Source organism: Oryctolagus cuniculus, chromosome 8, assembly GCF_964237555.1.
Source record: "Oryctolagus cuniculus chromosome 8, mOryCun1.1, whole genome shotgun sequence".
NCBI lineage: Eukaryota > Metazoa > Chordata > Mammalia > Lagomorpha > Leporidae > Oryctolagus > Oryctolagus cuniculus.
This window is the reverse complement of record NC_091439.1, coordinates 140,715,293-140,742,948: the sequence shown is the minus strand read 5'-3', so window position 1 is coordinate 140,742,948 and position 27,656 is coordinate 140,715,293. Positions and strand designations below refer to the sequence as shown.

The 27,656-nt window shown below is 40.9% G+C and overlaps 1 protein-coding gene across 1 annotated transcript; it reads left to right on the top strand.

Annotated features, from left to right (window-relative positions):
- The first annotated feature begins 1,713 nt into the window (after nt 1–1,713).
- Nucleotides 1,714–27,392, top strand: LOC138843177 (zinc finger protein 717-like). Its single transcript, XM_070047285.1, has 5 exons — nt 1,714–2,152; nt 18,595–18,651; nt 21,183–21,309; nt 22,118–22,210; nt 25,278–27,392. The coding sequence occupies exons 2-5, from the start codon at nt 18,616–18,618 to the stop codon at nt 26,705–26,707; spliced, it is 1,686 nt and encodes a 561-aa protein (XP_069903386.1). The 5' UTR covers nt 1,714–2,152; nt 18,595–18,615; the 3' UTR covers nt 26,708–27,392.
- Nucleotides 27,393–27,656: the final 264 nt, after the last annotated feature.

The window sequence follows — 27,656 nt, the reverse complement described above, 5'->3', positions numbered from 1 at the left end:
AAAGATCTCTGCAAGTGAGAACCCAGTGGAAAGAACAGGTCATCAAATAAGGAGGTACCTTTCTCTGAAGGGAGGAGAGAACTCTACTTTGACTATGGCCTTGTCTAAATATGATCAGAGTTGGTGAACTGAAAAGGCTTCCATAGCCTTGGCAACTCACAACAAGAGCCTAGGGTGATTACTGATGCCATAAACAAGAGTGTCAATTTGTTAAGTCAACAACAGGAGTTACTGTGAACTTACTCCTCATGTAGGATCTCTGTCCTTAATGTGCTGTACATTGTGATTTAATGCTATAACTAGTACTGAAACAGTATTTTTCACTTTGTGTTTCTGTGTGGGTGCAACTGTTGAAAGCTTTACTTAATATATGCTAAATTGATCTTCTGTATATAAAGAGAATTGAAAATGAATCTTGATGTGAATGGAATGGGAGAGGGAGCAGGAGAGGGGAGGGTTGCGGGTGGGAGGGAAGTTATGGGGGGGAAAAAGCCATTGTAATCCATAAGCTGTACTTTGGAAATTTATATTCATTAAATAAAAGTTTAAAAAATGAGAAAAATAACCATACAGCAATAGCAAATTTGAATCTCTTTTTTTTTTAGGTAAGTTATAATCTTATGTGTTTCTCTACAGTGAAGATTAGCATTGCAGATACTCTTCCTCTCCCTCACTTTTTATTTTAGAGATGAGAAACCTGGGGTTTTAGAAACTGAACCCCAAGATAAAAGGAATATTTCCTTTTTTAAAGAAGATTTTTTTTATTTGAAAGGCAGATTTACAGAGAAACAGAGGCAGAGAGAGAGAGAAGTCTTCCATCCACTGGTTCACTCCCCAAATGGCTGCAATGGCCATAGTTAAGCTGATCCAAAGCCAGAAGCCAGGAAGTTCTGGGTCTCCAATGTGGATGCAGGGTCCCAGGCATTTGGGCCATCTTCTACTGCTTTTCCAGGCTAGAGCAGAAAGCTGGATTGGAAGTGGAACAGCAGGGACTTGAACCAGCACTCATATAGAATGCTGGTGCTGAAGGCAGAGGCTTAGCTTACTATGCCACAGTGCTGGCCGTGAAAGATTTCTTAAACCAATATTTGACTTTGGTTGGCCTTTAACCTAGACTTTTTAACCATATTTGCATGGGCAAATTCAATTCTAAACTCTTTACACCTCAGCTTTCTCTTTGTAAATTTATAATACTGTCTCCAGAATTAATCTAAGGTATAAATGATACAAAGTAAGGCATTTACTTTGTTAATCTGGCCCCTAGAAGATGCTTGGCAATGTTAGTCCTGTATCCAGTTCTTCTGATGTTTTGTTTTGTTTTGTTTTGTTTTGTTTTTGTACTTGGTGAATTAGAGGGTGGTGTAAAATGCTTTGAAAAGAACAACAAACATCAACAAGACACAAATAAAAATTGTATCCTCAAATCTAGATGTTAAACTATGCCGTGTACACCTGTGCTAAGAGTTACATTGAAATCCTTGTCATTCATTACTTGAGAGAAGCTGTCCAGGAATAAAGCAGCAGGGGGATTTTTCTGAGGGAAACAGTGTGTGTGAGGGAACCGGATTTGGGACTCAGCAGCAGTAGCTGTCACTTCTTAAGATTTTGTTCAAGAAAGGAAGAACAGCAGCTGACCCTTGAGATCTGGGGTGGGAAGGAAGGGAAGGAGGGATGTAAACAAAAGCAAATGCTCTCTGGTTCCCAGCCTGTCTCCACCCACCCTGCACTGAAGCCCTAGGAGAGGGCCAGTAAGTCTATCTAGGAATGCCCTGGCCTGAACTCCATTTCCCAGAGTCACCCGGTGCTCTAACATTTCCTGCTCTGAATGCCTGTGCATGTGCATGTGGGAGAACGTGCGCATGCGTGCCTTTCCCTGTGGCTCGGGGCTGGGAAAAGAAGTTCATTTACTGATCAGAGAGGTCCCTGAGAGGCCGCGCTGCTCCTTCTCCCACATTCCCTGGGGAGTCTTGCTCTGCAAGTGCAATTGCAGGCGGTTCGGGAGCACACACCCCAGACCTGCCGCCCGCTGCTTCTGTGCCTCTGCATCTGCCACCGTGGGCCCCAAGTTCCAGCGACTTCTCCTGTCCCACACTCTCCGCTTTGCTCTCCAGGTGTCCTGAAGAAAGGGGACGTGCTCCTGAGATTTTCCACGGCAAGTATGGAGAACAGGAAGGGGCATCTATGCGTGTGTGGGAGAGGGGAGGGTGCAATGGTGGGTGGCGGCTCCCAGACCTCTATTACTTGCTTCTCAGTGATCCTGGGAGCTTCTCCGCTAGAGTCAAGGCTGGAGCCCAGGTGTTGTGTCTCCCACCATCACTTCCCAGTCTCCCGACCCTCGGGCAGTCCCATGGGCTGCCTCGCTCAAATTCTCCTTAAAGTACACTGGAGGAGGAACGGCACAAGCAGGGCAGTTGAGAGCACTCTGAAGGAAGGAGTCCCATTCTCTATATTTAAATCAGCCCTGTTCTCACTTAGGGTGGGTCAAAGAATGCCTTCTAGGTGGGCCTCCTGCTATATCCCATCATAGTTCCAGCTGAGCAGGGCTCGGTGGCCTTCAAAGTAGGATTTGGCCTTGCTTAGTATATGCTAAGTTGATCTTCAGTATATGAAGGTAATTGAAAATGAAACTCGAATGTCAGGATGGGAGAGGGAGTGGGAGAGGGGAGGGCCATGGGAGGGAGGGAGGTTTGGGGGGGACGCCACAACAATACACAAGTTGCACTTTGTAAATTCACATTTATTAAATAAAAAAAACTATATAACAAACAAAAAAAAAGAAAAAAAGAACTTAATACTTTACCCTTTTAGTATTTTTTATGTTATACTTAAAACTATTGGTTGAACTCTGTAATTAATACACAATTACTCTTAGGTGTTTAATTAATGCTATAACTAGTACTCAAATAGTATTTTACACTTTGTGTTTCTGTGTGGGTGTAAACTGTGGAAATCTTTACTTAATATATGCTAAATTGATCTTCTGTATATAAAGATAATTGAAAATTAAAAAAAAAAAAAAACAAAGTAGGATCTGGCTCCTGGCCCCCATGCTGGACCCCAAAGACACATTTGACAGCTGGGGTGCTATGTGTTTGGCTGACTTTCCCAGCAGCCCGTGAAGGTTGTGCAGTAGCTTTGTGGATTGATCTCTCTTCTGTGTATAATTAACAGACTCTTTCAATCTGGAGCTTGAGGCCATGGAAACGTAGCTGATTTATTTTCATGCTTTTCAACTTCTGTCTTCAACCCTTGTTATGTTATTAGGGATGTCAACCATTATTACCTGCTGCTAATCCCTTTGCAAAGTGAAAAGTGAACTGAAATTAATGCAAGTCTATCGCATGAGTCAATAATGAGCTACATTAATATGGGTTTTCATAAAGTGGAGAGCTACAAAAACATAAATACAGAAAAGTCATAATGGCCAGAACTGCTTGGATCTGAAGTCAGGAGCCAAGAGCTTCTTCCAGGTCTCCCACACAGGTACAGGGGATCAAGCACTTGGGCCATCTTCCACTGCTTTCCCAGGCCATAGCAGAGAGCTGGATCAGAAGTGGAGCAGCCAGGTCTCAAACTGGCACCCATATGGTTTTACCTGATTGGCCACAGTACCAGCTTCAAGTTATTTTTTTTATTCTGGGTTCTGTGTTTAACCCCATGACACTTGCAACATTGGAGGATATTAGTGATAGATTTTTATAATTACTGTGGTCTGTGGAAGCCTTCGTTCAAGGTATTAATGTGAGGAGGGTAAGGAAGAAAGAGATGCCCACATGGTAGGGTAAAAGATGTGGCTTTGGGCTAGCACTGTGGCATAGTAGGTTAATCCTCTGCCTGTGGAGCCAGCATCCCATATGGGCACTGGTTTGAGTCTCAGTTGCTTCTCCTCTGACCCAGCTCTCTACAATGGCCTGGGAAGGCAATAGATGACCCATGTGCTTAGCCTCTGCACCCATATGGGAGACCCAGAAGAAGCTCCTGGCTCCTGGCTTTAAAGCAGTTAAGCTCTTCTGGCCATTTTGGCCATCTGGGGGTGAACCAGCAGAAGGAAGGCCTTTCTCTCTATCTATCCCTCTCAGTATCTGTAACTCTACCTCTCAAATAAATTAATAAAACATCTTTTTAAGAAAAGAGAGATGTGGCCCTAAAAACTATTGCTGTAGACTTTCAGTATAATGAAGTTTTCACTTGATTAACTGAGTGATTCATAGGTTCTGTTAGAATCCTGTTGTCACCAGATTACTAATCTGTGAAACTCATTTAGCATAGTAAGGTTATCTAGGAAGTAAAAATAGGAAGTGAATCCTGGATAGAGGTTGCTAGGGTAACAGCATTCTTCCTGTCAAACCCAGTGCGTTTTTGACCTTTTTTCCCATGTACTCTCTATTAAAGTGCTTGTGAGTGGACAAGCAGTTATGTGTTTCTGCTGAAAAGAGCTGCTTCACACCCAGGAAACAACTGTAAGACACTTTCTCAGTAACTATGTTGTGTGTATATTCATATGAACTTGAAAACAGCCAACAACAGGATTCCTAGACTACTCAGACTAACTGACTGTTCTTGGCACATCATTCCCTGCTCCGCTATAAGTTTCTGGCAAGTTCTTTAAAATTTTTAGGAGAGACATGTTTCATATGAGAGACATAATCTGGTAATATAGCAGTGATGTCTTTAAGGAAGCAGTCTGATGGTATCTATTCATCTTCCCATTAATAACTTTCACTGATGTCTACCACAGGGTGGCAGAAGGCAATCCTCCTCCTGAATTGCATCAAGCCAGGAGGATTCATCTACAGTTTATCTGAGCTTTCTTTGTATGAGGGAATAACCAAAATACTTTGTTTAGGTTTTTTTTTTTAAGATTAATTTTATTTACTTGATAGGCAGATTTACAGAGAGATGGAAAGACAGAGAGAGGTCTTCCATCCATTGGTTCATTCCTCAAATAGTCACAATGGCTTGAGCTTGGCCAGGTGAACCCAGGAGCTAGGAGCTTCTTCTGGTTTTCATACTTGATTGCAGAGGCCCAAACATGTGAGCAATCATCCTCTGCTTTCCCAGGTGAATTAACATGGAACTAGATTGGAAATGGAGCAGCCAGGTCTTGGACCAGTGCCCATGTGCAGTCATGGCCCTGCAAGGGGCTGCTTAACCTACTACACCAGCCCCATATGCATTTTTTCAAAATAGGGGGAGGGGTTAAATTTTTTATAATATGACTCTCAATATAAAGATAATAATTTGTAGTAGTTGATTTTGGTTATATTTGAGTTTCATTGAATTTCTATATTTTTGAAGTTAATAAGTATTAGTAGTTATGTTATCCTTGCTTTGATAAACAAACTCCCATCCCTCATTTAAAATGCTTTTTAAGATAGATTTAGTTTGGGGACTGGCACTTTGGTGTGGCAGGTGAGGCCACCACTGACAGTGCTGACATCCCATATGGGTGCTGGTTAGAGATCCAGCTTTCTGCCATGGCCTGGGAAAGCAGTGGAAGATGGCCCAAGTTCTTGGGTTCTGCACCTGCATGGGAGACCTGACAGAAGCTTCTGGTTCCTGTCTTTGGATAGATCCAGCTCTGGCCATTGTAGCCATTTGGGGAGTGAATCAGTGCATGAAAGATCTCTCTCTGTGCCTCTGCCTCTCTGTAACTCTGCCTTTTAAATAAATAAATTTTTGCATGCTCCACCATGGTGCTGGTCCCAAGACCTAACAGGTTTTCTGGGTGCTTATCCTGGGGTTCACCTTGAGCACTAAGTACAGTTATTCTGTGTGACTGCATATTTCATGTTCATTCTTATGGAAAAGTTTTTCTCATGTTCTGAGTGTTTGGATGGGCTACATCTGCCCATAGTGGAAACTAAACCTCCATTTGGCACTTGGAGACAGAGTGCTGAGTCCTGCAATCTTCTGAATGAATTTAATCAGAAAATGTGTTTTGAAACATTTGGTCTATGGGTAGGCAGGGCAGTTTTCCTGGATCCCTGTGAGAACTGATGAACTGATAGTGTTTTTCTACTTAACATTATATTCTGAAATTTACTTCATTTTATTTTCTTAAAATAACTATATTTGAAATTTGCTCCCCCCTTCTGAAATTTTTGTGCTTCTATCCTCCTTATAACCATGGACATGAGTAGCCCTTTTCATTATCTTTATGATACTAGAAGAACAATGGAACATTGCAACTCTCTCCCCTGGCAGCACATCTTCCTCAGTACGTCTCTTTGAATTAGACACTGGGTTAACTTGGCTGCACAAAAGACTTATATCTAAACCCAGTGTACCTTTTGAATGAAAGTCATCATAAAATCAATATGCCTTGTAAACCTCTCATCTTTTGTTTTGAAATATGTTGTGAATGTGTCTTTTATGTCAGTGTCTACAAGCCAGAGACTTCCCACTTAAGGCAGAAGGCTGCTGAGGGACAGCACAATTGTAGCTTTGCTCTGTTACTTTACTGTGGCTACTGTCTCACCCTTTCTCTTTATTTGTTTTAAGATTGAAAAATTTTATTTTAAAGGCAGTGTTACAGAGAAAGAGGCAGAGACAGAAGGATGGGGATCTTGTGTCTGCTGGTTCACTCAAGAGACTGCAATGAATAATGCTGGCCCAGTCTGGAAGTCCAACCAAGTGTCCCATGTTGGTGCAAGGACCCAAGTACTTGTGCCATCTGTTTCTGCTTCCTCAGTTGCATTAGCAGGGAGCTGGATCAGAAGTGGAGCAGCTGTGACTCAAACTGGCACTCATGAGGCTGGCATTGTGGCACAATGGGGAAGGCCACCATCTGCAATGCCAGCTTCCCATATGGGCAGCTGTTCATGTCCCATTTGCTCCACTTCTAATCGAGCTCCCTGCTAATGGCCCGAGAAAAGCAATAGAGGATGACTCAAGTGTTTGGGCCATTGTAACCCATGTGGGAGACCCAGATGAAGTGCCTGGCTCCTGGTTTCTGTGTGCTTCAGCCCTGGCCATTGCAGCCATCTCAGATGGAAGATCTCTCCTTTTTAGCTCTTATTTATTTATTTGCAAGGCAGAGATAGAGGAAGGGAGAAAATAAGAAGAGATTTTCAATATGCTGGTCTACTCCCTAGATGGCTGCAATGACCAGGACTGGGCCAGGCCCAAGTCAGGCACCAAGAGCTTCATCCAGGTCTCCCACATGGGTGGCAGGGACCCAAGTGTCAGACCATCTTCTTTTCCAAGGCCACTAGCAGAGAGCTAGATCAGAATTGGAGCAGCCAAGACATGAACTGGTGCCTCTATGAGATGCCAGCATTGCAGGCAGCAGCTTTATGCTAATCCACAATGCCACCCCATCTGACTGTCCTCTCCATACCTCTGATTTTTTAAAGATTTATTTTATTTAATTGACAGAGTTACTGACAGAGGTAGAGACAGATAGAGGTCTTCAATCTGCTGGCTCACTCCCCAAATGGCCACAGTGGCCAGATATGAGCTATTATGAAGTCAAGAGCCAGTAGCTTCTTCCAGGTCTCCCATGTGGATATAAGGTACCAAGGACTTGGGCCATACTGTGCCACTTTCCAAAGCACATTAGCAGGGAGCTGGATTGGATGTGGAGCAGCCAAGACCTGGACCAGGGACCATATGGGATGCAGGCCAGGGCCTCAACCAGCTGTGCCACAGCACTGGCCCCCAAAACTGACTTTCAAATAAGTAAATCATCTTTAAAGGGTGGACACACATTGGATCCCAGCATTTTATTTGGTGGTGGCTTAATCCACTGTGCCACAAAGCCAGCCCCACCCTTTATCCTTCTGATGACTTGTCTGTCAAGATCTTGGTGATATCTGCTGAATAAATGTTGGTATTATGTTAAACTCTTCTGTTTTATTTTGGTTCTCGTTTGTTGAGTTATTTTGGCTGTCACTTTTGGGCAGCAAGCTGTGATGTCATCAGTGGCTAAAGCTGCCGTGTGTTAGGCTGGCACTGGTTCTACCTTTCCATTTCTTCTAATAGAAGTGGAAAATGAAATCCTCTCAAAACTAACATGCTACAAAGTAACAACTGGAAATCAAGCTTCCTTTCTTCTCACCTAACAGACCCAGCTGGTCTCTGTGTTTCTCATTTTAGCCCAAACCTACATCAGATTCCTAGAGCAGAAGGAAGCTTATTTTTCAAGGCAGAATTCATAGATGTGGTTGTCCATTCACCTCTGAGAATTAAAGCCATCACTCTGCTTTTTGACTGGTTTTCAGTCTGTGGTGGTGCCATCTCACAGGAAGACAGATTCCTCACAGAAGAATACACCTAGGTGGAGAAAACTTTATGGAGTGGGTTTTCCAAAGCAAAATGGAATTCTGGCCTGGACATCCTTGAGATCATGATCAGCAGAGTGGGGAAATTCTTAGCTATGTCCATTCACATCCTTTCCTTCTTTTGTTCAATGTATTCCTCTCTTACATAGTGCTCCATGCTCTCCTTCTGTTGCACACACACAAGGTGTGTCTGTGATTGAGGCTGTTTGTGTACCACTGCAGTATCTGGAGTTGCCTTTGTCTCCATCTCTGACCAGAAACTCAGATGCAGAGTGAGGAGGGGACTGCCACCCTGCCACACAGAGTTGGGGCCCCTTGCTCCTTTACTTTTCTTCAGTGCAGGAGCAGCCTTAAACAGAGCTGTACTGGGTAGTATTATTTCTTTTGGATTTGAGTGCTTGGATAGCAAAAGAAACAAATATTTTTTTCTTATAGAACAGATTGAGGAGGCACCACATAAAGTCAGCTGCAACTTTCTTGGCTCCTGTACATGTCAAGATAAGTCAGGATATTTAGGGCTATTTGTTAAATTTTTTTAAAAATTAAAAATATTTATGTGAAAGGCAGAGTTATAAAGAGAGAGACATAAATCATTTATCCACTGTTTCACACCCCTAGTGGCCGCAACAACTGGGGTTGGACTGGATTAAAGTCAGGAGCCAGTATCTTCTTCCACATTTCCCATGTGGGAGTAGGAGCACAGGCACCATCCTTTGCAGCTTTCCTAGGCACATGAAGGAGCTGGATCAGAAGTAGAGCAGGTGGGACATGAGCTCATGCACAATATGGAATACCAGCATTACAGGCAATGGATTTCCCAGTATGCTCTACTGTCTTTTTATTATTATTATTTTTATTTGAAAGGAAGAGTTAGAGAGAAGCAGAGGCAGAGAGAGAGAGGGAGGGAGAAAGACCTTCCATCTTCTGTTTTACTCCCCAGTAGGCTGCAATGGCTGAAGCTATGCCAAACTGAAGCCAAGAGCCAGGAGATTCTTCCAGTTATCCCACATGGGTGGAGGGGCCCAAGGACTTGGACCATCTTCTACTGCTTCCCCAGACCTTAGAAGAGAGCTGGATCAGAAATGGAGCAGTTGAGACTCAAAGCAGCACCCGTATGGGATGCCGGCAATGCAGGCAGCAGCTTTTCTTGCTAGGACACAGTACCAGATCCTCTATTGTCTGTTTTATGGAAATATGTATTTAAGGGATATTAGAAGGCCATTCAGGCCCTTGATACAAAACATTTTGAAATAATGATTGACAGTCCACAAGACTGCTTCCAAACGGAGAGAGCTGCAGGGACAGAGAGGCAATGATTTTGAAAGGGTATGAGGAACAAAGGAAGGCGAGAAGGCCAGAAGAAATCTTGAAAAGTATTCCAAAGGATAAAATAATAGGACAAAGGTAATTTGTGCAGATGTCTATTATAGGGTTTTCCTTTTATTTTTTAAATTAGAGATAATTTCTAACATAATTTGTGATATACTTGACTCACTTTCCAGTTTTTTTCTTACAAATAAGATGTGCTTATAATATGTAGAGGGACTGGTACTATAGTTTAATCCTCTGCCTGTGGCACTGGTACCCCATATGGGCACCAATTCTAGTCCCAGCTGCTCCTCTTCTGATCCAGCTCTCAGCTATGACTATGACCTGGGAAAACAGTAGAAGATGGCTCAAGTGCTTATGTCCCTGTACCCAAGGAGGGGACAGAGAAGAAGCTCCTGGCTCCTGGCTTCAGATCAATGCAGCTCCACGTGTTATAGCCATTTGGGGAGTGAACCAGCAGATCTGGTTATCTCTGTCTCTTCCTCTCACTGTCTATAATTCTACCTCTCAAATAAATAAAATCTTAAAAAATAAGATGTAGAGAAGTACTGTAATTAAATGCAAGAGTATACTCTTAAATATGCAGTTAGCATTAAATATTTGTTGAGAAAGGGATGAGCTTGGCTTTGTGTGTGTCTTGCTTAGAGCAGAATTTTTATGACTGAATTTGTGATAACTAAAAATCAGTTTTATAATTGAAACATTGACCATTTTTACTGCTGCAGCCTCCCCCTCACTCTGTGTCCCTATGCAGATAGTCCACATGAGAGTACAACAGAAAGAGGCCTGCATATATGGAGTAATACAAATATGCCCTTTGCTTAAACCAGGGGATTGATCCACTGGAGTTCTTTGTGATTCAGTTTGCATTTTTCTGTAGAGTGAAATATAGTTACTTGGGTAAAGTATCTTGTCTTCTAGTAGCTGATTCCAATTGGCTTTCTTATCCATCTATTTCACATCACAGGTGATTCCCAAGACAGGTATTGGACTCTATGGAAGAAAAAAAAAGTAGCCTTTTCAGAGTTGATGTATTTCTCCTGGAAAATTGGAGAAATGTTTTGTAAGAAGCAGTTCATGTATACTTCCCTAGAAATGAGACTCAAGTGATTCCCTTTATTTGCCCCTCCCTGAGCTAGTTCCTGAGGCTCATTGATCAGGGAAAGAATGCTAATATTTATAGGCCAATTATGAATGATCCATGTTTGTCTTACACATGAGATGTCTACAGATCTGTTTCTCAAGGCCTTTAAGATAAAATAAGAAAATTTTACAACAAAAGAGAAGGTTGGCATTGTCTGTTGCCTTGGTCTAGGATCTGTGCATTTATTACCCACTTAGTTCTCTGACTCCTATTGTGTGCATCTCCTAATGGTTCTTTTTTGGCCATTCCTGTGTCCAGATTCCTTAATGGGTGACAATCTTTGACCAGACTCCCAGTCTGATAACTTAGCCCAAATTGGAGTTGACTAGTTTGTATACCCACTTCAGGATTAAGGTGGTCCAAAACTGCCAATGACCAATGACTGGGCTGCCTTTATGCTCACTCAAGAGATAAGATTCTGGGCACAGGTCCCAAATGGCTTTGCTTGGTCCTCTTCCCTTGATCTCCCTGGTGACCAGGCTGATTCTCAGGTAGGCAGGGAACTTATTGGCTCATAGAAGTCTCCAGATTTCTGTTTTGCATTCATCTTCAAAATACTTGAATGTTTTCCCTTGGATCTCAAAAGTCCTGAGTAGGGAGCTTTATTTTGTATTGAGCTGTGTCTTTATAAAGACAGGTGTCACTGAAGACTGTGTGTCCTCAGAATCAACTGAACTCACCCAGGCCTGGATAGAGTTCCAGGATCCTGGCTTCAGGCTGAACATTGCCTGCTGTTGTGAGTATTTGGGGATGTACCAGAAAATGGAAGAAATCTCTCTCCCTCTCCATCTTCCCCTACCTTTCAAATAAAATGAAAAACATAAAAATTGGGGAAAAATGTGTTTTGCCTTGAGTCCTAAGGAAAAAGTAATTACTGTTGTTATAGGTAGAACTCAAATGAGTACACTTCACAAATACTTATCAATCTCAGGTTAAAGACTTGGTCATCACTGTTAGCTGGGCAACCTACTTAGCTCCCATTCTGTAATGCATCCCCTTCCGTCATCTGCAGTTCACTTTGGGTGCTCATAAAACACCAAACTGCCTCCTGACTTTGCATCCCTGTGTTCTTTATACATAGCTTGGCCATCATCTCATTTTCTTTAGCAGCATGCTAATTTTTATGAGTGCTTCACAGGCAAAGAATAATGGGGACATTTATTTTCTCTGAGCTTTCACCCTAAGTGGTTTATTTTATGAAATTGATTCTGGGTGATGTGTAGAACTTTGCTGGATTAGAAGTTGTGGTGCAGAATTTGATATTAGAGAAATTGGGCTGTCACTGCCACTTGCACTGTGCCCCACCCTGCAACCCATGCCTGCCTTTGGATTCTGTTTTTATAGAGTGTTGGAATGAGGCAGTAGTGATTCAATAAAGGAATGAATTTTCAATTGATAAATATTTTTATTTTTATTAATACAAAGAGAACAGATTGCATAAGAATTTAATTCCAGAAGAACATAACCATACTTCTCTATTTCCTCCTCCTTTCTTCCTTTCTCTTTTTAAGGGTTTAGTACGCTGGCTTTTTTCCCTAACCTAGTTTTTACCCCTTCGCTTCCAACCTTCCTGTTCATTTGTTCCTACTTTACAATCTAGTACTTTAAGCTTTTTTCCTTTTTTTATGCATGTTTTTGCCTACTCCTACCCCAATTTCAAAGAAGGAAAAATGAATAAAAATCATGAGATATTGATTCAAAGACAGGAATCCTATCCAGAAATACCCTGCTGTGTATCTCACTTCCCATGTTGGATTGCTCTCCCCCTTTTTTTATTCTATCAGCTAGTATTTGCAGACACTATTCTTGTTTATGTGATCCCTTTGGCTCTTAGTCCTATCATTATGATCAATTGTGAACAGAAATTGATCACTGGGACTAGTGAGATGGCATTGGTATTTAAACACCTAAGAATAATTGTGTGTTAATTACAGAGTTCACCCAATGGTACTAGAACAAAAAAAATACTAAAATGGATAAAGTATTACATTGTACATCAACCGTCAGGACAAGAGCTGATCAGGTCACTGTTTCTTATAGTGTCCATTTCATTTCAACAAGTTTCCCCCTTGGTATTCAGTTAGTAGTCACCAATCAGGGAGAACATATGATATTTGTCCCTTTGGGACTTGCTCAATTCACTCAGCATGATGTTTTCCAAATTTCTCCATCTTGTTGCAAATGACCAGGTTTCATTGTTTTTGACTGCAGTATAGTATTCTATAGAGTACATGTCCCATAATTTCTTTATCCAGTCTACTGTTGATGGGCATTTAGGTTGGTTCCAGGTCTTAGCTATTGTGAATTGTGCTGCAGTTACAATAATGTGCAGACAGCTTTTTTGTTTGCCAATTTAATTTCCTTTGGGTAAATTCCAAGGAGTTGGATGTCTGGGTTGAATGGTAGGGTTATATTCAGGTTTCTGAGGAATCTCCAGACTGACTTCCATAGTGGCTTAACCAATTTGCATTCCCACCAACAGTGGGTTAGTGTCTCTTTTTCCCCACATCCTCTCCAGCATCTATTGTTGGTAGATTTCTGAATGTGAGCCATTCTAACCGGGGTGAGGTGAAACCTCATTGTGGTTTTGATTTGCATTTCCCTGATTGCTAGTGATCTTGAACATTTTTTCATGTGCCTGTTGGCCATTTGGATTTCCTCTTTTGAAAAATGTCTATTGAGGTCCTTGGCCCATCTCTTAAGTGGGTTGTTTGTTTTGATCTTGTGGAGTTTCTTGATCTCTTTGTAGATTCTGGTTATTAACCCTTTTTCTGTTGCATAGTTTGCAAATATTTTTTCCCATTCTGTCGGTTGTCTCTTCACTCTCCTGACTGTTTCTTTTGCAGTACAGAAACTTCTCAATTTGATGCAATCCCAATAGTTGATTTTGGCTTTGACTGCCTGTGCTTCTGGGGTGTTTTCCAAGAAGTCATTGCCAGTACCTATATCTTGCAGGGTTTTCAAATGCTCTCTAATAATTTGATGGTGTCAGGTCGTAGATTTAAGTCTTTGATCCATGTTGATTGAATTTTTGTGTAAGGTGAAAGGTAGGGGTCTTGCTTCATGCTTCTGCATGTGGAAATCCAATTTTCCCAGCAGCGTTTATTGAATAGACTGTCCTTACTGCAGGGATTGGTTTTGGATCCTTGATCAAATATGAGTTGGCTGTAGAGGTTTGAATTGATTTCTGGTGTTTCAATTCTGTTCCATTGGTCTATCCATCTGTTTCTGTACCAGTACCATGCTGTTTTGATTACAACTGCCCTGTAGTATGTCCTGAAATCTGGTATTGTGATGCCTCCGGCTTTGTTTTTGTTGTACAAGATTGCTTTAGCTATTTGAGGTCTCCTGTGTCTTCATATGAATTTCAGCATCATTTTTTCCAGATCTGAGAAGAAGGTCTTCGGAATCTTGATTGGTATTGCATTGAATGTATAAATTGCTTTTGGGAGAATGGACATTTTGATGATATTGATTCTTCCAATCCATGAGCATGGAAGATTTTTCCATTTCTTGGTATCCTGTCAAATAAATAAAAATAAATCCTTAAAAAAAAGATGATGTGTCTGACAGAAGACCAGTGGGCCTCCAGGTATACAGAAAGGGGTTCTAAAATTTCTGTAGACAACTGGTCTCATACAAGATGGCTGTGAGGTGGAGATGGGTGTTCACACCATTTGAGCTGAATTGTATATGAGTTGAATGTAGGTTGCACCTCTGCCACTATTTACTCATTTCTGAGATGAGCGTAGCAGTAATACTAGTGAAATGTCCTTACTGTGAGATGTGTGCAGCCTGACTTACACTGTGTTGCAATTGTATTTATGGGGTTTCTGGTATATCTTCTTCAAGTGAAGTTTCTGGTTTCCTTCATTGTATAGCCTGCCCAGTACTACTCATTCAAGGTTACAGAACTTACACAATACCTAGTTTCTGGGGACATGGAAGTTTGGGTACTGGGGGACAGTCCCTTTTCCTTTGGAATTTAGTAGTTGTTATGGTATTTGAAGAAGGCACCTCCAGAAATAGGAATTTTTTCTCACAGAATACAACTTAATGCTCTCTGAGACAACACCTAAGGCTCAGAGCACAGACAAGAAATCATTGAAAAGTAAAGATCCTAGTTGCATGGTCCAAGCAGTTACAGATCATACTGACCAGAGTGAACAAGATGTACATGATATCAACTTATCTCATCCATTAGTTTTTAAGACTTGGTGGTACTAGAAGTTCTAGACCAGCATTCAAAAGACAGCTGTGAATAGATTAGAAAGACAGTGGTCTTAAGGGTGCAGCCTGGGGTAGAGGGATAACCTCTCCTATCTGAGAGTCACTATCCTCATTGCTTCCTACCACATGCCCATTACTTCATTCCACTACCAGGATCTCTAGAAATAGGGGTCTGTGAAACCTAGTCTGTCATATACTTAGAACCTGGGCTATGCTACTACCCCCTGACTTCTTCCTGGTAGCTCAAGGAAGTTTTTCCAGGATCTCTGTAAAAAAGATGAAACAAATTTTATTTCCGGAGAAAAGTGGTTTGTGTAGTGTCACATGATTTGTAAATACCCAGCACCCTAACTTCTGTCTAATGTTCTCTGTCTTGCCACACTTAATTAAAAATCATTTATTTTTGAGATCTGTTTCAGAAACTGTCACCAGTTCAAATAGCACTGCTTTAGAAAACTTCCCTGAGCATGTCTTCCCTTTTGCTACTAATGCTATGTTTGGAGTGTGTGACTTCAAAAAGCATATCATGAGGCTGGTGCTGTGGCACAGTGTGTTAATGCCCTGGCCTGAAGCACCTGCCTCCCATATGGGCATGGGTTCAAGATGGCTGCTCCACTTCTGATCCATCTCTTTGCTATGATCTTGGAAAGCAGTAGAAGATGGCTCAAGTCCTTGGGGCCCTGCACCCATGTGGGAGACCTGGAAGAAGCACCTGGCTCCTGGCTTCGGATTGGTGCAGCTCTGGCTGTTGCAGCCATTTGTGGAGTGAACCATCAGATGGAAGACCTCTCTCTCTCTCTGCCTATGCTCTATGCTCTATACTCTCTCTGTGTAACTTTGACTTTCAAATAAATAAATAAATCTTTAAAAAAAAAAACAAAAAGCATATCATAAAAATTTTCCCCCTTTAAGTAATTTCTTTTTGAACAATATGCAGTATACATGCAGCTACAGAAAATTACTGTGAACCTTTATCCTGCTTTCTGGAATAGTAAAATTATATTAAATCAGATTCATGTGATAATAAGCTTCTTAAAATATAAACCAAAAGAACACAATAACCATATAGTGAAGAACAACCTTATGATCTCCAGATAATATATATGTATGAATCCCAGGACTTTTTTTGTGTGTGTGTGTGTGTGTGTGTGTGTGTGTGTGTCAGCAGCTTTCCTAAGGTCTAATTGATAGGTAAAGATTGTGTTTATAGGAGCTTTTTTTCTAAGTTTTTTAAAAATTTATTTGAAAATCTTGTATATAGAAGAGAGACCCAGAGAGATCTTCCTTCTGCTTGTTCACATCACAAATGGCTGCATTGAGCAGGGCTGGGACAGAATGAGGCCAGGAACAAGATCTTCATCTGGGTCTCCCACATTGGTAGCATTTGCCCGAGTATTTGGATCATCTTTCATTGCTTTTCTCAGGCCATCAGCAGGAAGCTGGATCAAAAGCAGAACAGCCAGAACATGAACCAGTGCTCATATGGGGTGCTTGTATTGCAGATGACAGGTTTAATTGCTATGTGACAATGCTGGCCCTGTTTTATGGATTTGAGGTTGTATGAATTGTTTGCATGTAATTCAACTTCCTGCATACTTAATGGTATGTATCAGCATTTGATGTAGGACAAATCAGAAAACACAATGGCTTAACAAATAACCATTTGATTTGCAGTTCTGACTCTGTTTTATGGGCTTGGCTCAGCTGGGCAGTTCCTATGATCAGTCTGGGAGCGGAAATGAGTTTAGTCATTTGGGGAACTGATTGAGGCTTCATTTAAGTGTCTGGGGTTTGCGGTGAATCTTGGCTACATACTATCTCTTCAACCGGAAGGCCCCATGGTTTTTCAGAAGATAACTGTCAAAAAAAGAAAATATGAGAAGGCAAATACTTTACAAATCATCTATTTCTGGGGCTGGTGCTGTGGCATAGCGGGTAAAGCCACCGCCTGCAGTGCCAGCATCCGATATGGGTGCCAGTTCAAGACTCAGCTGCTCCACTTCTGATCCAGCTCTTTGCTATGGCCTGGAAAAGCAGTAGAAGATGGCTCAAGTCCTTGGGCCCCTGCTCCTATGTGGGAGACCTGGAAGAAGCTCTTGGCTCCTATATTTGGATCTACACAGCTCCAGCCACTGCAGCCATCTGGGGAATGAACTAGTGGTTCAAAGACCTCTCTTCCTCCCTCCCTTTCTCTCTCTCTCTCTCTCTCTCTCTCTCTCTCTGCCTCTCCTTCTCTCTGTGTGTAATTCTTTCAGATAAATAAATCTTTTAACAAATTGTCTATTTCTGTTACATTTACTGATATCTCATGGGGTAAGTCAAGTGAAATGGTGAAATTCAGGGTCTTTTTTTTTTGTTTTATTTATTTGAAATAGTTACACACAGAGAGAGGGAGAGGCAGAAAGAAAGAGGTCTTCCATCCACTGGTGCTCTCCCCAGTTGGCTGCAATGGCCAGAGTTGTCCCAATCCAAATCCAGGAACCAGGAGCTTCTTCTGGGTCTCCCACATGGGTGCAGGGGCCCAAGGTCTTGTGCCATTTTCTGCTGCTTTCCCAGGCCATAGCAGAGAGCTGAATCAGAAGTGGAGCAGCTGGGATTTGAACCAGTGCCCAATGCCCGTGCTGCAGGTGGCAGCTTTACCCACTAGGCCACAGTGCCAGCCCCAATCCAGGGTTTTGTGAAGGGATGAATACAGGGAAAGGTGCTACTTGGAATCATTACTGGTAAAGTGCACTGCATTTTATATACATTATATGTATTTGTTTCAATGCATTTTTGGCCAAAAAAATTTGAAACTATAAGTTGCATGCTTTCTATAGAATTTCAGATGTAAGTAAACAAGAAGTGTTAGTGTTCTTAATATAGAATCCTGTGTGGTACATTTGTGTTAAAAGACAAATAATGTCCAAAATAAATAACTTTCTTTAGTATAAACTGTAATACAACATAATGTTTATCTCTTTGATAACCTCATTTATTTGAACACTCTTAAATTTTCTTTTTACTTTTACATTATTATTTTACAAAATTTGTAGATAATGCTTTCATTAAACCAATGATAACTTCTGCTTAATCTCTGCCACTTAATATAGGTGGGTGCATTTTCCTGTATATTTCCATTTTTACAGGTTTATTCCTCCACAGTGAAGCTGATATTTCCTTGGTTAATGTATTCATTATTCTTTATTCATTCTATCATATTCCTTTTTTACATTGTTCAGTGCAGAAGGAAACCAGAGGTTTTTTTTTTTTTTAAGATTTCATTTATTTATTGAATGAGTTGCAGAGAGAGAGAGAGAGAAGGTATTCCATCTGCTGGCTCACCCTCCAAATTACTGCAAAGGCCAGAGCTGAGCAAAAAAAATCCAAAGCCAAGACCCAAGAGCTTCTGGGTTTCCCATGCAGGTGCAGTGGCCCAAGGACTTGGACCATGTTCCACTGCTTTCTCAGGACATAGCAGAAAGCTAGATTGTACATTGAGCAGCCAGGTCTCAAGCCAGTACCCATGTGGAATGCTGGCACTGCAGGCAGCAGCTTTACCCATTATGCCACAGAGTTGTCCTCCAGAGTTTTCTTTGAACTCCTTCCATTCATCTTCTCTCTCAGGTATGATTCTGTGTCCTCCACATGTTTCTAAGAGGAAAGAAAATTAATATATCACCTGTAAGTATTTTTTTTAATTATTCCCCAGCTTGTCAGTACTCATTTTAGGTGTTTAATGCTAGTTTATTTATTTTTTTAGATTTGTTTATTTATTTGAAAGTTAGAATTACAGAGAGGCAGAGGGAGAGAGAGAGAGTTATCCATCTGCTGCTTCACTCCCCAGTTTGCCACAATGGCTGGAGTTGCACTGATCCATAGCCAGAAGTGAAGAGCTTCTTCTAGGTTTCCCACACGGGTGCAGGGGCCCAAGGACTTAGGCCATTTTCTACTGTTTTCCCAGGCCATAGCAGAGAGCTGGATTGGAAGTGAGCCACCGGGACTTGAAGTGGCACTAATATGGGATGCCAGCACTGCAGGCAGCGGCTTTATCCACTATGCCACAGTGCCAGCCCCAATATACTAGTTAATTAAAGTGGAAAAATATGGGGCCAGCTCTATGGTTCAGTGGGTTAACTCCCTGATCTCAAGCATCAGCATCCAATATGGGTGCCGGTTTGAGACCCGGCTGCTCCACTTCTGTTTCAGCTCTATACTATGGCCTGGGAAAGCAGTGGAAGATGGCCCAGGCCCTTGGTCCCCTGCATCCATGTGGGAGACCTGGAAGAAGCTCCTGGTTCCTGGCTTCAGATTGGTGCAGCTCCAGCCATGGCGGCCAATTGGGGACTGAACCAGTGGATGGAAGACCTCTTTCTTTCTGCTTCTCCTCTCTCTGTGTAACTCTTGACTTTCAAATAAATAAGTAAATCTTTAAAAAAATTTAAAATGGAAAAATAAACATAAAATCTGTTCTCATGGAATATACAGAAATGAATTATGAATTTGGCATGATTATGAAACATTACTGTCATCTACAATATTGCAGTTTGGTCTCTTTCTGTTGCTATAGCAAAATCTATATTTGTTACATGAATTGAGTTGAAGCTAAGCACAATATGCTACATTTTTGGGGTCATGATGTCTGAAACAGTCTTTATTATCACATAGAAGATGTACTGAGCAGTGTTTTAATGCTACCTATGAAGTAAACACTTAGCATTCTGCAAGAGGAAGAGTAACCGAGTGCTAAAACACAAATCAGTTAAGTTTGTTTTTGAATTGTTAGAGTAATGGAGTCCTTAATACCTTTGAGAAGCTGAATTGCATTCAGGAATAGGATAAGGAATATGTGGGAGAAGGAATCTGCTGGAGAATCTCTTATTTTTTTAAGATTTATTTATTTATTTGAGAGGCAGAGTTACAGAGATTGGGAGAGACAGAGAGACAGAAAGAGATATCTTCCATCTACTGTTTCATTCCCCAAATGCCCACAATGTTTGAGACTGGGCCAGACCAAAGCCAGGAGCCTAGACTCCATCTAGGTCTTCCACATTGGAGGAAGGGTCCAAATACTCAGGCCATCTCCCACTGGTCTTTCAGTCAGATTAGCAGGGAGCTGGATTGGAAGTGGAGCAGCCAGGACTCAAATCCTCTGTTTACATGGGATGCCAGCAGTGATGGTGGAGGCTGAGCCTGCTGCATCACAATTCTAGTGACTATTACAGGTTCTTAAATCTCTAAGCATTTTTCTCAGTGAGTCACAAGTGCAGATTGGACTGCAGACATTCCCAAGTTTTCTTTTTGGGAAATAATTCCATTGCTTTTCCTTTAATTATGTATAATATCATTTCAAGTGTTTATCATTTGAATGTTTTGGGCAAGTAATTCCATTGTTTTCACTTTAATTATGTATAATGTTATTTCAAATGTTTATCAGTAGAATAATCATAGACAAGAGCAAAAGCTAATTTGTGTTCTTTCTTACCCATATTTTCTCTTACTTAAAAATATTTATTAGCTTGATAGAGAAAGAAGTTGATGGACTGAGACAGAGAGAGCTTTGACACATTCATTCACTCCCTAAATAACAATACCAAACAGAGTTGGGGCAGGACTGAAGCCCGGATTGAGAAATGGAATCTAGGCCTCCTTCATAGGTGACATCACCACTGCTTCCCCAGGTCTGCATTATCTGGGAGCTAAAAACTGAAGCTGGCATTGGAAATCCAACATAGGCACTCCAAGGTGGCATCATAAACACTAAGCTAAATGTCTGCCCTGTCTTTTAGTATATTTTTTTTCTCTGACATATTGGAAGTGATATGCATGGTGTTTTCCTGGAAATTATTTTCTGTTTATTCCCATAATAGTTTCACTGATCGTTTCTTGCCTTTTTTCCTCAATGATTCTACATACTTCCCTTAACATTGCCCATTCAAGAGTCTATATTGCCCCTCTTCTAGCCTGCTGTGCAATTCGCCTTGACAGATGTGGCCTTTGTGATTTGAAACTCCTGTTTTCCTCCAGCTTGGGCATTTTTCACAGCCTGTAGATCATGGGTTTGACTCTGTTGCATGCTTCTGTGTGGCTTTCTAAACACTCAACAAGTCTAATGTGAAACCATATCCTTCCTTTTTTCCTTCATATCCACACACAATTGTCAGTGTTTGTTTTGTGACAGAGTTAACATGTTGACTGGAAGTGTAATGTAACAGGTAATGATAGCATTTGAAGACCTAGCTGTGTACTTTACCTGGGAGGAATGGCAGAAAATGAACAATGCTCAGAAAATCCTGTACAGAGATGTGATGCTGGAGACCTACAGCAACCTGTTCTCCTTGGGTGAGCAACAACCATCACATGCCCAGTGATAACATTTTCTTGCTATTTGACAAATAAAGGAATATTTTATAATGTTTAATATTGCACAGGTATAGAATTTGAGTCCATGACTTGTCTAAATAAGATCAGAGTTGGCAAACTCAAAAGGCTTCCATATTCCAAAGCCTTGGGAATTCATGACAAGAGCCTAGGGTGATTACTGAAGCCATAAAAAGAGTGTCAATTGTTAAGTCAACAACAGGAGTCACTGTGCACTTACTGCCCATGTAGGATCTCTGTCCTTAACATGTTGTACAATGTGAATTAATGCTGTAACTAGTACTCAAACAATACTTTACACTTTGTGTTTCTGTGCAGGTGCAAACTGTTGAAATCTTTACTTAATATATGCTAAATTTATTTTCTGTTGTATATAAAGATAATTGAAAATGAATCTTCATGTCAATGTAATGGGAGAGGGAGCGGGAGATGGGAGGGTTGCATGTGGGAGGGAACTTATAGGGGAAAAGAGCCACTGTAATCCAAAAGCTGTACCTTGGAAATTTATATTTATATTTTATGTTTATAAATATAAATATATTTAAATTTATATTTATATTGATTAAATAAAAGTTGAAAAAAATAAATTTAAACCAACACACACACACACACACACACACAGAATTTGATTCCATGAATAATCTGAATATCTACCATCCAACAAAAGATTCAAATTGGAAGATTTGTTGCATAGCTCTTGGACCAAGCTGTAGTCCTTTAAATAATCCAAGATAGTGATTTCACAATCTCACATTGTTTCCATAAATAGGGCACTGCAGTACCAAACCTGACTTGATCTTCAAGTTGAAGCAAGGAGCAGAGCCATGGGTGGTGGAAGAATGCCTGAATCCAAGCCTTCCAGGTCAGTCTGCACATAAGGGACAGGGAGACCAAGCAGATAGTGTGCAAATGTTGACTGGTGCTCTTTCCATGAATTTTTCAGAAGTCTTACTCCTGATGACAGCTGGTTTTGTGCATCAGCCACAGGCATTCTAGAGTGTTTAGAGATACCAGTATCATTCTAACTTTTGTTCTTAGTGAAGATGTTCTTTGATTAAAAAAAATCCAATCATTTTCTGATGTTATTAAGGCTTTTATCTAGGTTTGATACATTCCCCAAATTCTAACTTGTCCTTCTCTACACTTTCATACCTTTTCCTTCATGCACTTATTAGTTCCTTAGTGCTTGTTAATTAGGCAACATACAGATACTTATTTTTTTTTAAGATTAATGTTTCTTTCTGTCTTTTTGAAAGATTTATTTATTTATTTGATAGAAGAAGGAGAGACAGAGAGAATAAGACAGAGAGAGAGAGAGGTCTTCCATCCACTGGTTCACTTCCCAATTGGCTGCAATGGCTGGAGCTGCACCAATCTGAAGCCAGGAGCCAGGAGCTTCTTGCAGGTCTCTAAAGTGAGTACAGGGACCCAAGGATTGGGCCATCTTCTACTGCTTTCCCAGGCCATAGCAGAGTGCTGGATCAGAAGTGGAGCAGTTAAGACTCAAACTGGTGCCCATAAGTGATGTTGGCACTACAGGTGGTGGCTTTACCTGCTATGCCACAATGCCAGCCCCCAGAAACTTATTTCTAACTCATTGCTCAGATTGAGTTCCCATTCATGATTTTGCCCAGGCACAGAACTTGCTGAGGACTGAATCAATAAATGTGAACTCTCTGTTAGTCTCTTTCTTTTTTTTCTCTGTGCCTCTCAAATAAATAAGAAAATTATAGTTTGTTGAAACATTTGAGGAGTGAGCCTATAGCTTGCAAACCTCTGTTTCATTCTCTCTTTGTCTCTCTTTCTATCTCTGATTCTCAAGTAAGTAAATAAGTAAATGCTAAAAGATGGTCTTGGGGCCAGCACTGTGGCATAGTGGGTTCACACCCTGGCCTGAAGTGCCGGCTTCCCATATGGGCGCCATTTCAAGACCCAGTTGCTCCACTTCCAATCCAGCTCTCTGCTATGGCCTGGGAAAGTAATAGAAGATGCTCCAAGTCCTTGGACCCCTGCACCTGAGGGAGACCCAGAAGAAGCTCCTGGCTCCTGGCTTCAGATCAGCACAGTTCCAGCCATTGTGGCCAAATGGGGAGTGAACCATTGGATAGAAGACCTTACTCTTTCTTTGCCTGTCCTCTTTCTGTGTAACTCTGACTTTCAAATAAATAAATAAATCTTTTAAAAAAGAAAGAGATGGTCATGAGTAAGCCTCTGTGCTCTGACATCAGACATTATGAAGGTAGGAATGACACTGTGGTGTAGTGTGTTAAAGTTGCAGCCTGCAGTACTAGCATCATATATGGGTGCCAGTTCAAGTTCAGCTGGTCCTCTTCTAATCCAGCTCTCTGCTAATGCACCTGAGAAAGGAGCAGAGGTTGGCTAAAGTCCTTGGCCCCCTGCACCCATGTGGGAGACATGAAAGAAACTCTTGGCTCCTGGATTCATTTTGGCCCAGCATTGGTTGTTGTGTCCATAGGGGGAGTGAAGCAGCAGATGGAAGACTTCTCTCTGTCTCTCTCTCCATAATTCTAGCTTTCAAATAAATAAAGTAAATCTTTGAAAAAAAAAGAAATCATAAACTAAGCATAAACATGTATAAAACATGAAAATAAGTGATCCTGGACCCACCAAGAAAGTAATGAGATTTTGAGACCCAAGGTTTATGTTGAATGGCTCCGATTTCTTGAAGGGTGGAGTTTGAAGTATGATTTCTCTCTTATTTTTCAGTATCATTGAAAAACAAGCAAACAAAAAGATAAGAAAGGCATAGGAAATTAAGCTTTCTGTGAAAATAAGAGGCAGCTGATCAAACGCCTCCAGAAATTCAAATTATCACACAAGAATGTTTATAGAAAGAATTGAGAGGAGGTAACCAGCACTGATGATTTCAAAATGAGCTAGAAAACACTTTTCGAAGAAGATAAAACACATCCTGGTTTGAAGAATCAAATTCTTCAAACTGATTGGGAGTGTTTAAGGTGGTATATTAGGACTTTCTCTACCTGTTGTATTTCTGAGAAGGTGAAGGTGTCCGGCGTCCTTAGGAATTTGTGGAAGCTGTCATAGAGTAGAGACAAAGTAGTTTTTCATTTGAAAATTCCCACAAATGATGTTTACCTAGGAAGATTGAACATGAGACAATCATAGATTCAAATCCTACTCCTTAAATGTTGTCCTGCTTAAACTACAGGCACAAATCACACTTCTTCACCTGCAAGTAAATGATCAGTAAAACTTTTTCATGTTTATGGTTGAAATATCAGAAGTACAAAACACACAATTTTTATAAAAATGAACTGGAGAAAAAGGACAGGAAAAAAACTGGTTGCTAGGTAGTGCATGAATATTTTTATTAAATGTCTGTCCATTCTTTAAAATCTTTCAGTTATTTCAACTTTGTGAAAGCAGAGTGATAGTGAGAGGAGAGAAAGAGGTCCTCTATTAGCTCACTACCCAGATGCCTGCAACACTTAGGTCTAACTAGTCTGAAGCCGAAACTCTAGAATTCATCTAGTTTTCCCTGGTGTCTCACAGGTTCCCAGGCACATGAACCATTATCTACTTCCTCCCAGTTTACATAGGCAGAGAGCTGTACTGAAAGCAGAGTAGCCAGTGCTCAAACTGACACTGTTTTGAGATGCAGGCATCCCACACATCATAGCACAAAAGTCATTCTACCATACTTGAAAAATTCCCATGGTAAAAAGGATCATGTTTGAATATTGGGAAACCTCATGGTGCAATTTAATATATTAATGTATTAAGGAGAAAAGCTATGCTATATAATGGTCATAAATAAGTACCTCATACTGATTTTGTGAAAATCTTATGCCACTTGGATAACAAGTACCTTCAGTCCCTTTACATGAGTATGCCAGGAGAAACAGTTACATGTGATTCAGTGACATGATTGCTTTTTCTCATTTCAGTGGGCATGAAAAGAGATGACCTGCTTAGGATCAACCAGGAAAGTCAGGACAAAAATCTGAATCAGGATTTTATGAAAAATAACAAGGCATCAGCTCTCAAGAGATTTGAATTAAGAAAAACACTTAGTTTAAATTCAAGCCATATTCCAACACTGATCATTAAAAAGAGAACCTATTCAGGATTGAAGCCTGAGGAATGCAATAAATGTCACAATATGTATAGCCTCAGTGGGCCTGATCAACTACAGGCTGGAGAAAAATTTGATAACACTAAGATACCTGGAAATTCTCTCCAGTTCTGTGAGTCTCTTGGTCAGCATGACAAGATTCACATCATGAAGCAGCCATTTGGACCCACTGGACAAGCAAAAGTCTTCACAAGAAAGATGTTCTGTAAATCTGAGAGGGTTCATATGGCAGAATACTCTAATAAGTCAACTGTAATACAAGCTTTTTCAACTTTTAGAAAAGCAACTCAAATAGAAAAAGCTATCCATGAAAATTCTAGCCTCAATATGCATCAACAAACTTACACAAGAAAGAAATTTTATAAGTACATTAGGTATGTTGAACCTGTCATTCACCAGTCACATCTTGCAATAAATCAGAGACTAAATGCAAGGGAAAAACTCTACACATGTAAACTTTGTGGAAAATCACTCAATTTTAATTCACCTTATGAATGTAATGACTATGGAAAAGCTTTTGGACAAAAGTCAAACCTCATAATGCATGAGAGAATTCACACAAGGGAGAAACCACATGAATGTAATGACTGTGGAAAAGTCTTTACACAAAAGTCACACCTCATAAATAATCAGCAAATTCACACAGGAGAGAAACCTCTTGAATGTAATGACTGTGGAGAAACCTCTACACAAAAGTCACTTGTCATAAACCATCAGAGAATTCACACAGGGGAGAAACTTTATAAATGCCATCATTGTGGAAAAGGCTTTCTGTGGAAGTCAGTCATCATTGTACACCAGAGATTTCACACGGGGGAGAAACCTCATGAATGTAATGACTGTGGAAAAGCCTTTACACAAAAGTCACACCTTATCGTACACCAGAGAATTCACACTGGGAAGAAACCTCATAAATGTAATGACTGTAGAAAAGCCTTTGCACAAAAGTCATACCTCATGAAACATCAGCGAATTCACACAGGGGAGAAACCTCATGAATGCAATGACTGTGGAAAAGCCTTTGGACAAAAGTCAGACCTCATCATACACCAGCGAATTCCCACAGGGGAGAAACCTCATAAATGTAATGACTGTGGAAAAGTCTTTGGACGAAAGTCAGACCTCATCATACACCAGCAAATTCACACAGGGGAGAAACCTCACAATGACTGGAAAAGCCTTTGGACAAAAGTAAGACCTCATGAAACATCAGCAAATTCACACAGGAGAGAAGCCCTATGAATTTAATGACTGTGGAAAAGCCTTTGGTCATAAATTAGGCCTCATGAAACATCAGCAAATTCACACAGGGCAGAAACCTCATGAATGTAATGGCTGGAAAAGCCTTTGGACAAAAAACAAGCCTCATATCACACCAGAGAATTCACAGAGGGTAGAAAACTCATGATTATAATAACTATGGAAAAGCATTTAGCCATAAGTCAACACTCATTGTGCATCAGAGAATTAACACAGTAGAGAAACTTTATGAATGCAATGACTGGAAAAGCCTTTGGACAAAAGTCAAACTTCATAATGCACCAGAGAATGCACACAGTGTTGAAACTTCAGGAGTGTAATGACTGTGGAAAAACCTTTGGTCTTAAGTTCCAACTCCAAATGCATCAGAGAATTCACACAGGGAAATATCCTTATAAATGTAATTACCTTTTTCTATAAGCCTTTTTCTATAAGTTATACCTCATATTAAAACAGAATTCACACAGGGCAGAAACCTTATGAATCCAATGAGTGTGGGAAAGCCTTTTGTTATAGATCATAGCTCATATCACACCAGAAAATTCACACTGGGGAGAAATCTCATGAATGCAATAACTAGAAAAGCTCTTGGCAATAAGTCACATCTCAGAATGTACTAGAAAATTCACATGAAGAGGCCAGTGCTGTGGCTCAGTAGGCTAATCCTCTGCCTTGTGGCACCAGCACACCAGTTTCTAGTCCTGGTTGGGGTGCTGGATTCTGTCCCGGTTGCCCCTCTTCCAGGCCAGGTCTCTGCTGTGGCCAGGGAGTGCAGTGGAGGATGGCCCAAGTACTTGGGCCCTGCACCCCATGGGAGACCAGGAGAAGCACCTGGCTCCTGCCTTCGGATCAGCATGGTGTGCCGGCCACAGTGGCCATTGGAGGGTGAACCAATGGCAAAAGGAAGACCTTCCTCTCTGTCTCACTGTCC

Bases quoted from the DNA above. Each gene is read 5' to 3' on its own strand.
- LOC138843177 (XM_070047285.1), top strand. From the start codon at position 18,616: ATGTTTCTAAGAGGAAAGAAAATTAATATATCACCT. The intron at 21,310-22,117 runs GTGAGCAACAAC...TTCCATAAATAG, and splicing joins CAGCAACCTGTTCTCCTTGG to GGCACTGCAGTACCAAACCT. The intron at 22,211-25,277 runs GTCAGTCTGCAC...TTCTCATTTCAG, and splicing joins CCTGAATCCAAGCCTTCCAG to TGGGCATGAAAAGAGATGAC.